At 55.5% G+C, this 10,436-nt stretch overlaps 1 protein-coding gene across 1 annotated transcript; it reads right to left on the minus strand.

Moving 5' to 3' along the window:
- Positions 1 to 344: 344 nt before the first annotated feature.
- CLDN3 (claudin 3) lies at positions 345 to 9,969 on the minus strand. The gene is made up of 2 exons (XM_048823955.2): positions 9,872 to 9,969; positions 345 to 2,380 (listed from the first exon to the last, which is right to left on the minus strand). Exon 2 carries the CDS (start codon positions 1,845 to 1,847, stop codon positions 1,203 to 1,205), a length of 645 nt encoding a protein of 214 aa, XP_048679912.1. The 5' UTR covers positions 1,848 to 2,380; positions 9,872 to 9,969; the 3' UTR covers positions 345 to 1,202.
- Between the last annotated feature and the right edge of the window lie 467 nt (positions 9,970 to 10,436).

Consider the following 10,436-nt stretch of genomic DNA (forward strand, 5'->3'; position numbering starts at 1 on the left):
GTAGTGGAGAGGGAGTTTGCAGCATGAACCAATGGGAGAGGAGAGGGCTTACTGAAAAGTGACCTGACAAGTCACTTTCACCTGAGCTGTCTGGTTCACCCTTGCCCTTCCAGACCGAAGCCCGAGCCAGGGCTGCAGCCAGAGGAGGGAAAGCTGATTTCTAGCACATTGCTTCATGCGCCGGAGAAGGACACGTCACTCAGCTGTTACTGGAACTGGACAATTTTATTGAAAAATGTAACTCAGTTCAAAGCAGTAGAAGCAGGACTGTCTAAGTGCGTGTAACAGGGGGCACAGCCTGTCCAGCGCAGGCAGGCAGGTGATCAGAGAGACGATAGCCCTGCCCCAGTGTCTGCTGGCCTCCTTTCCCACTATGGCAAGGGAGGGCTCTTCATTCCTCTCTTTCCCACAGAAGCCACCTCAGGGCCCCCAGAAGGATCAGCTACTGTTCTATGGCCCAGAATAAGTCCCATCAGCGCAGGTGGGTGCTAGGAGGCAACAGCTTCCTTCACAAATCAAATCATGGTGAAAAATCTCTCCTAGCTACAAGAAATCATCCATATTTACACAGCCATCAAACCCGCAGGCAGGCACATCCAGGGCTGGGAGGAGGGTAAATGGGGGGCGGGGTGCTCCCAGCAGTGCCTCAGAGAAAACTCCTGGGAGGTAGGGAAAAGGAGGGGTCCCAACACCCAGGGCACAGCCAGTGCCAGCTGGGAGAGGCTGCTGGCACGTTCAGTACAAATACCTCTTCACTCTTAGTTACCCATCCGCCCCCCACCCGCAGCCAGAGAATTTGCCAGGGTGCCAGCTGAACCAGCTGGAGGAATCCGTTGGGTTTGAAGGAGGAACGGAGCCCAGTGGGGTTTCTCCAGCCGGTGGGAATGAGGGTGCCTCAGAGCCGGGGTGCAATAGATCAAAGACAAAGTATCTACAAACAGAAACGAGAGTCTTAGCCAGGGTCTTGCTTCCCCTCGCCAGCAGCCCTGAGGGAGACGGAGCAGTTCCTCCTCCACCCAGCCATTGGAATGACAGTCAAAGTCTGGTGAGCAGCCAGCCAACCATCGTCCTTGGGGCAGCAAGGGGTGGCCGTGTTGCCCTGGGGTCCTAAGGGCTACAGAGAGCAGCGGGGGGGCAGTGACTGTCAGAAGCAGCCTGATGAATGGATCAGGGCAGGCGGGAGGGGTGCTGGGCTGCCTCCCTCACACGTAGTTCCTCTTGTCGTAGCTGGGCCCGGTGGATCTGGGAGCGGAGTAAGCCACCTTGGCTGGAGCGTACTTCTCATCCTTGGGGGGGCAGGAGCAGCAGAGCAGAGCCCCCCCAAACAGCTGCAGTGCTGCAGCTGCCCAGCCCACGTAGAGGGAGGCTCCCAGCTCCCGCTTCAGTGACTCTGTCACCATAGGATTGTAGAAGTCGCGGATGATGGTGTTGGCCGACCAGCACACGGGGATGAGGGTCATGATCCCAGCCAGCAAGAAGATCACCCCAGACATGATGGTGATCTTGGCCTTGGTTGTCTCATCTTCCACGCACCTGGTGCACTGCGCTCCGATGAGGGCAACCATGAGGCCCAGCACGGCCAGCACGATGGCGATCACCACCAGGGCACGAGCCGCCTGCAGGTCCTGGGGCAACGCCAGCATGGAGTCGTAGATCTTGCACTGCATCTGGCCCGTGCTCTGCACCACGCAGTTCATCCACAGCCCCTCCCAGATGATCTGAGCTGTCACGATGTTGTACCCGATGAAGGCCGTCACCCTCCACATGGGCAGTGCACAGCACACGATGGTGCCCACCCAGCCCAACACCGACAGGGCCACCCCACCGATTTCCAGCCCCATCGACATGTTGCCACGCCCTAGATACTTTCAAGCCAACGGCAGAAAGGGAGCGGGACTCCTTAGCTGGCAGCACCTGCAGGCCCCTGTCGCTGTCTGTGTAGGCTCCAGAGGATCCGCTCACTCCTGAGTGTACCTGTGTCGGTGGCTGCCTTATATCAGTGAGTGGAGCCAGGGCTGGGCTGCATTACCTCAGTGCTACTCACTCACGCAGGGGTGGGGTTTCACCAACGGACTCTTTTCCTTTCGCTGACTCCTCTGCCACCACCCCAGCCCCACTCCCCCTTTGTTTATGGAGATGGCATTGGTGAGAGAGGAGAATGGGGGAGGAGGCAAGGAGTGGAGCTGGAACCCTTCCCCGCTGGGCCCTGAGTTCCAGCCTGCTGCTTTCATGGCCATCCCTGGTGACAGATGCTCGCTGGGCTGGTGCCAGGCAGACACAGTGCTAGGGATTAGGAGAAAGACTGGAGTGGATTCCTGTGCTTCCTGGAAAGGGCTGCCTGGGGGTGTCATCTCAGACTCCAGGGAGGATGCAGCAGACCCTGTAAAGGGCAGGAATGGAACACGCTGCTTTTAGTAGCTGCTCTTGTTCCAGGGTCAGAGTGGAGGCCGTAAACCCAACTCTCTGTCCAGACTGGTGAGGCCCATGGACACATGCCCGAGAGTCCACTCCTCAGGCATCAGCTGGTGACAGGCAGCAGGAAAGCCACCAGCCTCACCAAGGCATCCCCCCAGCACCAAGCCATCAGCCTGCATACCTGCCAGAATCGACTGTCACAGACACACGCAATAAGTATAGACGCAGCAAAGTCCTGCCGTTAGGAGCCAGCCCTGGTGCAGTGACCTCCTGCTGCTCTGTCGGTGTGGGCAGTGGTCTCAAAGGTGTGGGAGAACACACCAGCCCCATCCCACCAGGCTGAGTGAAGTCACAGCTCTCCTTGCCTCTGGACGAGGGAGGAGTTCTCTATTCTCCACCCCATTCACTTTGTTTGGTTTGGGAGTTTGGGTGTTGGAGGGGGTGCAGAGGGAGGGGCTGCAGACTCTGGGAGGGAGTTTGGGGGCAGGAGAGGGTGTGTGGGAAGGGGGTGGGTGTGCAGGAGGGGGTAAGGGGTGCAGGCTGGGGGTGCAGGCTGAGGGATGGAGTTTGGGAGCAGGCTCTGGGCTGGGATGTAGGAGCAGGTGAGGGGTGCAGGCTCTGGGACTAACACGGCTGTTACTCTGAAACCTTTTATTTGTTTTAAACCTGCTGCCCATTAATTTCATTTGGTGGCCCCTAGTTCGTATATTATGGGAACAAGTAAATAACTTTTCCTTATTCACTTTCTCCACACCACTCATGATTTTATAGACCTCAATCATATCCCCCCTTAGTCTCCTCTTTTCCCAGCTGAAAAGTCCTGGCCTCTTTAATCTCTCCTCATATGGGACCCCCAAACCCTTAATCATTTTAGTTGCCCTTTTCTGAACCTTTTCTCATGCCAGTATATCTTTTTTAAGATGAGGAGACCACATCTGTACGCAGTATTCAAGTTGTGGGCACACCATGGATTTATATAAGGGCAATACGGTATTCTCCATCTTATTCTCTATCCCTTTTTTAAGGATTCCTAACATCCCACTTGCTTTTTTGACTGCCACAGCACACTGCATGGACGTCTTCAGAGAACTCTCCACGATGACTCCAAGATCTTTCTCCCGGTTAGTTGTAGCTAAATTAGCCCCCATCGTATTGTATGGATAGTTGGGGTTATTTTTTCCAATGTGCATTACTTTACATTTATCCACATTAAATTTCATTTGCCATTTTCTTGCCCAATCACTTAGTTTTGTGAGATCTTTTTGAAGTTCTTCACAGTCTGCTTTGGTCTTAACTATCTTGAGCAGTTTAGTATCCCCAGCCAGCTCCAAACTGACACTCCCTCCAGCCCCTCCTCTGGCCTTTGTCTCTTTTCTGGACAAGGAGGCCACCAGATCTCTTTGTCCTCCAACACCTTCAGTTGGCACCTTGCAGGGGTGGGGCCCAGGCCATCCGTTGCCAGGAGACAAGGTGTCGGCTATACTCTATGCAGACAGCATCACACTGGCCCTCTAGGGCTCTACAACAATCACACACCCTTATCCCACCACCTAGATCCTTAAGAAATGCAGAGGGGGAACTGAGGCACCCACACAGTATTCAGAGAAAACATTAAGAACATTCCCACTTCATAACACCTGTATACAACCAATTATATACTTTGAAGGGTGTAAAATAGACAAGTATTGTGCGAAACACGATCATACCCCAAACTGACTGCCAAATTTAAGCTGTGTGTTTTTCCCCTCAGGTGAGGGCTCTGGGGTGGGGCTGGGGATGAGCAGTTCACAGTGCAGGAGGGGGCTAGGGCTGGGGCTCAGGGTTGGGGTGCTGGGGGCGCAGGCTCTGGGGTCAGGGATGAGGAGCTTGGGGTGCAGACAGGCTTCCCCAGGGCTAGGGTCAGAGAGGACTCCCCTGTAGAACTGATCGATGAAATTGTTTTTAATTATTCACTTTATTAATATAACTTCATAAGAAAAGTTTTATGAATGAAACTACAGTCATTCATAAAACCAGGTACCCCAATAACTGGCTAATTGAATTTCACTTTCAATCCAATTGCTGCTTAAATCCCTGAAACTTGCACTGTTTCAACATTGTAACTTCTGCTCACTGTTTGTCATTCATTGTACTTGTCTATATTGTAACTTCTGTTCTCGGTTTGCCATTCCTTACACTTGTCCATATTGTAACTCAAACTCCATTTTAACTTGTCCCAAACTCCATTTTGAAATGCTCACTCCATTTTGTAACAGCTTGCTGCAACCTTCATTTTTGCAAAACCCTGCTGTAACCCTATTAGTTTAGTTTAAATGTGGGAATGAGGCATGTACGGATAATGGAATCAACCTCCAGCGCCAGCCTGTCCTGATGAAATAAAGTTCAAACACCAAGGGCTGAAGATGCAGACAACAGCCCTAACCAAGTAAGAAGGGTTCACCCTAAAAGGAAAAGAACAACAAAAGTACAATGGAAGGAAGATCAAAGTCAGGTCCCAGGCTGAAAGTCATGTCTGCAATTGACGGGGGATCAATCACACCCAACCCAGAGGCAGCGTGACACAGCAAGGCCTATAGACTTTGGATTCAAACTAAAAACCTATAAAAAAGATGGGTAAGAATGAAGCCTTCGGGTAACGTTCTGCTTCCAGCATCAAGGGGCATTGGTGGGCGCCCGACAGAGACCCAGCCCTTCCTCATGCCTGGCTTTCCTGGCCACTTAGCCACCACCAGCTACGATCCCAAGCTGCGAACCCAAGCCACGAACTCAAGCTACATTCAGGACTGGTAACTATCTAGCAGCTGCAGAACATTTGCTCTCTCTCTCTCTCTGTGTACATAGGTCTTAGATATTAGTTATTGGTCTTAAATCAGACTGTGTTATTATAATAAACATGACATCTTGTCGTGTCCCCTGAAGGGGCCTGTGCAGTTTTGTCCGTGTAACATCAATGGTGGAGAATGCAGTGGGGGGAGCAAGTGCAGGAGCTGCAATTATTATAAAATCTGGCACGCACCCCGCCCCGCTTTGGGAAGCCTGGCACTGTAGGGAAAAGATTGGAAACTTTCACTTAATTAACCAGAAACTCTGAAGGAAATAGGAGTTTGGGTCTGAATCTTATTAGCTGAATAGTGTAAATTGCTCTCTCAGGAGTTGTAAGTTGCTCTTCCAGGAGTTAAAAGGGGAAATTGCCTTTTCTGGAGTTGAATAGTAAAACCGCTGTGTTGAGAGTCAGGGGGTTATAGTACTTGATATTTACCAATTTAGTTTTGTGCTGTGGGTGGTTGGTGCACAATTGTTGGGGACCATGTTTAAGAAGACAAGGTCTAAAGATCCCAAAAGAGAAAAACAGGGACCATTGTCTTTTGTACAAGAACCCACACCCTTTAAGCAAGTACTACCGAGGTTTGGACACAGCCCCTGGACTGAAGCAGGGAGGGGAGATGTATGTACCATTTCTGATTTGGAGGACAGGCTTGCACGGTCTCTAATCCTGCACAAGCCTACTCCGACTAAAAGCGATTCAGCAGCAGTCTGCCTTCTGTGGGAGGCATGCAGGGACTTACACTCCCGCGTGGCATCTTGCCAGGAGGAGAATACCTCCCTGCGTGAGAGACTCGCTCATATGGAAAGAGAGGCGGAAAGATGGAAAGTGATAGCAAGGGGGGTGCAAAGCCAGCTAGACCCTCGCAGGGAGGCAATCAGGGAGGGCAAACAGAAAGAAAAAAGGGTAGAGGAAGCGTTTGGGGAAAAGGAAAGAATAGGAAAAGAAAATCAAGTGTTGCCGGGCATGGTAAAGAGGTTAACCACAGAAGGAAGTTTCGGAGGAGCAGCCGTGTTAGTCTGTATTCGCAAAAAGAAAAGGAGGACTTGTGGCACCTTAGAGACTAACCAATTCATCTGAGCATGAGCTTTCCTGAGCTACAGCTCACTTCATGGGATGCATGCAGTGGAAAATACAGGGAGGAGATTTATACACACACAAAGTAAGAACAAAGTAAAGCTCTCCCCGCTGATCACAGCCGATGCGAATCTCTCATCCAGCACCTTAAACAAAGGCTTGGCTTCGCGAACCGCCAGGAGGCAGCGGTGACGGCAGGAGGGTGGGACTTCCATCCCCAAGGTGATGTCCCTGGGTGGGAGGCTGCCCGGTGGGAATCTAGCGAGGTCTGGGAAAGAGAGATCGGGAGCAGCAATCCTGAGCCCCGGGGGCCGGTTGCAGCCATCACCAGCATTACCGGGACAGACACAGACCCCGCGGCAGGGACGAGCACAGCCGCTCCACCCCCCGGGGTCAGCAGCGGATCTCCAGGCCAGGGCCAAACTGCTCGGCCCCTCGCCGGGAACGTTTCTCCGCCTGGACTCTGCGTGCGCGGCAGGCGGCAAGCGGGGAAAAGGGAACAGCCCCGGAGCTTGCGGGCCGCCCCCGAACTGCAGGGCGCCGTGGCCGGAGGGGGCAGGGGAAACGACAGACACTTCCCTACGACCCTGCTGGCGAGCCGTGGGGAACAAAGGGGTCGCCGCCACCCAGGGATACAGGCGGCCAGCACGAGGCGGGAACCCAGGGAAGACCCCGAGGGGTGCCTATCCCGCTGGGGACTAGTGCAGGCCCTGGCAGGCATCACCCGCCCTGAAAACGCCCGCGGAGCACCCGCAAATGACCCCGATGCAGTAGCATAGGGCACGAATGCCTTGAGGGACTGTGCCGGGCCTCTTCTCCCCCACTCCGCCCAGAAGCTCAGCGCCTGGGCGCCTCGCGTGGCGGGGCGCCGAGATCCGAGCCCGCAGAGCCCCGCAGCCCGGCCCCGCAGGCCCGGCCACAAAGGGGAGAGCTCCCTTCGGGGCTGCGCGCCAGCCAGTGAGAGCCGCGGAGCGGGAATGGGGGCTCCCGAGGTCGCTACCACGGGCGGGGGAATCACAAGCAACAGGGACATTATCCGTGTCCAGACCCCCGTCCGTCTCCAAATAATGATTCCCAGGGACATGAAGGTGAGGGGCAAAATTCCTACGACTCCCGGATCCGCCGACTGGCTTGAGGGGCGGTCATGCCACAAGGAGGTGACTGGGGACACTGGGATGGAGCCCCGACCCGAGATTTAGCCCAGGGAGCCCTGATAAGACGGGAGCCTCAGGGGCGTGTGGGGAGCAGAGCCGCAAGTGCCCCTCGGAGCAGTCGGAACTAGGGGTGCCTGCTGGACAGGGCACAATGCGGCCTCCTAGGTGAACTTCCTGCGGTTCTGGAGGGAGCCAGCGGGAGAAACCCGCTCATCCGCTAGCTCTCACTGACACGAGAGCCGCTCTCTCGTTGATTAAAACCGCTCCCCAGGCAGGGGAGAGAGTGAAGCAAGTCCCTTTGAAATCTTGCCAAGGAAAGCCAAGGAGAGGCTGGGAATGGGCCCAGGTCCCATTTTCAACACAAGGATTTGAAAGAAAAGGGAACTGAATTCAGACCCCCGACATGGTCGAGGAAATTATTTTCGGAGCCGATTGGCTGTACCATCATAACATCATCATCGATTCACCTGGGGGCATCTTATGGCAACTAGAAATCCCCGCTGACTGTCCTGACCGGGGAAGCGGGATATCGCTGCAAGCAGAGGGGGAGGGAGACTTGGTGCGGCTCGCTACGGAGCAAGCCGAGGGGTGGCGCCGTCTGGACGCAAAGCAAAACAGACGGGGGAAAGATCAGGGCCTGTGTTAAAATGGTAGGTGAATCGGTGCCCCCTCAGAAACAAGAGCCCTACTCAGAGGAAGCAGAAGCGCAACGGATGCAGACTGTACAGGACCTAGAACAAGAGGGAGTTATTAGAAAAAGGAGCTCCCCTTTTAACTCTCCCGCCTGGCCGGTTTTAAAGGCAGAGGGCAGGTCCTGGCGGCTGACTAGAGGCTACAGAAGGATTAATGAAGGATCTGTACCCCTGATTCCACTTGTATCAGACATGACACAGGTTAGACAGAAAGTACAAGCCACCTCCAAATACTTCGCAGTGATCGATTTGGCTAGCCCACATTTTGCACACCGACATGTAGTAGATATGTTAGCTAATCTAAGTCAGCAGGAAAGACGGGTTGTCTTCTCCTAGGTAGAGGATATTCCGATTTGGGGGGAAACCAAGGAACAAGTACAGAAACTTACTGAAAATGTTTTGGCATTAACCCAAGAAGCAGGGTTTAAGGTAAACGGGGAGAAAGCACAAGGGGGGCAGCCACCGGTGACCTGCTTAGGTATAGTGGCCAGGAAGGAGGGGAGGCCAGTGGATCAGCGCAAGGTGAAAGGGGTCCGCCCCTAGCCCTGTGCGCTCTTCACGAGTTCGCCTGGGTGGGTTCAATTTCCTACCGCCACATATTTATACATATGCAGAGATCACACTTCCCTTATGGAAGTTATTACAGAAAAAGACCCAGTGGGAATGGGGACCAGAACAAGAGTCCGCCTTAAATACCTTAAAGCGAAAGGCTGTCACAGCCCCGGCTCCACGAGGAGTCAAAGCCCTTCCTTATCAGACTAGCTGCAAATAAGATTGTCTTAGCAGCTACTCTCCTGCAAAACAATGAGGAAGGCAAACTCGAGTGCCAGGAGCATCTGATTCTAAAAAACTGCAAGGTGCTGAGTTCAATTTTGATCCTTGTGAGCGTGAATGTTTAGCAGCCCTTTGGGCAAGCCAGTCCTTTGAACCTCTCACGAGCACAGCGCCCGTCACCATTCAAAGTGCTCACAGCCCCCTCAAATATATCTTATCTAGATAAGCTATCACCAGCAGGAGAGTGGGCTGGGGGGAGGTATCTTTTTCATGCTTTGTGCGTGTATAAAAAGATCTTCTACACTTTCCACAGCCTGCATGGGATGAAGGGAGCTGTAGCTCAGGAGAGCTCATGCCCAGACCAGTTGGTTAGTCTCTAAGGTGCCACAAGTCCCCCTTTTCTTCTCGGTAGGGAGTACGGTCTCCAATAGGCGCCTGGCTCAGTGGCCATAGGGGCTCGTTACCGAAACAGTATCGAAGCCTGATGTAGGGGCTCACGCTGCAATTGACAAGGCGCCGAGCCGGCCTGTCCCGAGCCGCGGGCGGGACAAAGGCCGGCGCCGGCGGGGCTCCCTCCCGCAGGGCTCAGGCCCAGCAGCGCAGGAGAAGCAGGTCTGGCTCAGGGACCGCAGCTCGGAGTCAGTACAAGGGGGAGCGGGCATCAAATATGCGGCCCCAGCCCGAGCGGCGGACGTGACTCCGGGGGCTTCAGACCCGGCTCGGCGCCGCCCGCGGAGCTCCAGGCCACGGGCGGGCCGCGAAGGCCCCAGGCCGGCAGCGCTCCCGGCAGACGGGGATGTGGGCGCGAAGGGCGGACGCCGCTGGGAGTCTGACCGGCAGCGCAGCCACCGGCAGGCGGCAGATGGGAAGGAGCCCGCGCCCCGGGAAGCGTGGGAACGATCCGCCCGCGGGCGGCCCGGACCCCAGCCCCTTACCCCCGGCCCGGGACAGCCCGGCGCGAGAGCGAAGCCTGGAGCCCGCGGAGCAGCCGAGCCCGGTTCGCCCGGCCGCCCAGCGCCGCCGCCCTGACCGGAGCCCATCTCCGAGACTCTGCTGCCCCCAGCGACGGGAGCGGTAATTGCAGCCCCAGCAGCCGCTCCGGTGGGAGAGGGCTACTCCGGATGCTCGTGTCTGCCGGCAGCCCCCGCCGCGTCTCCTCCTGGGGGGTGCCCGGGCCGGGGAGGGGAGGGAAGGGGAGAGATGGCAAGCGCGTGTGCGCCTCCCCCCTCCCGAGGGGCCGCAGCAGCCCCCGGGCGGACAAGGGAGGGCCCTGCGCCGGGCCGCTCCAGGCAGGGCGGGGGGAGAGCCCCAGCTCCAAATATTGGTGGAGCAGGGCCCCCAGCCCTGACTATTCCTGGAGCCCGGGCACCCTCCCCGCCCACGCCTCCTCCAGGTCATTAATGAAGCTACTGAACAAAACCGCCCCAGGACCGACCCTTGGGGCACTCTGCTTGGTACCGGCTGCCAACTGGACAGGGAGCCCTTGATCACTACCCGTTG

The sequence above is a fragment of the Caretta caretta genome, chromosome 17 (genome assembly GCF_965140235.1).
Source record: "Caretta caretta isolate rCarCar2 chromosome 17, rCarCar1.hap1, whole genome shotgun sequence".
NCBI lineage: Eukaryota > Metazoa > Chordata > Testudines > Cheloniidae > Caretta > Caretta caretta.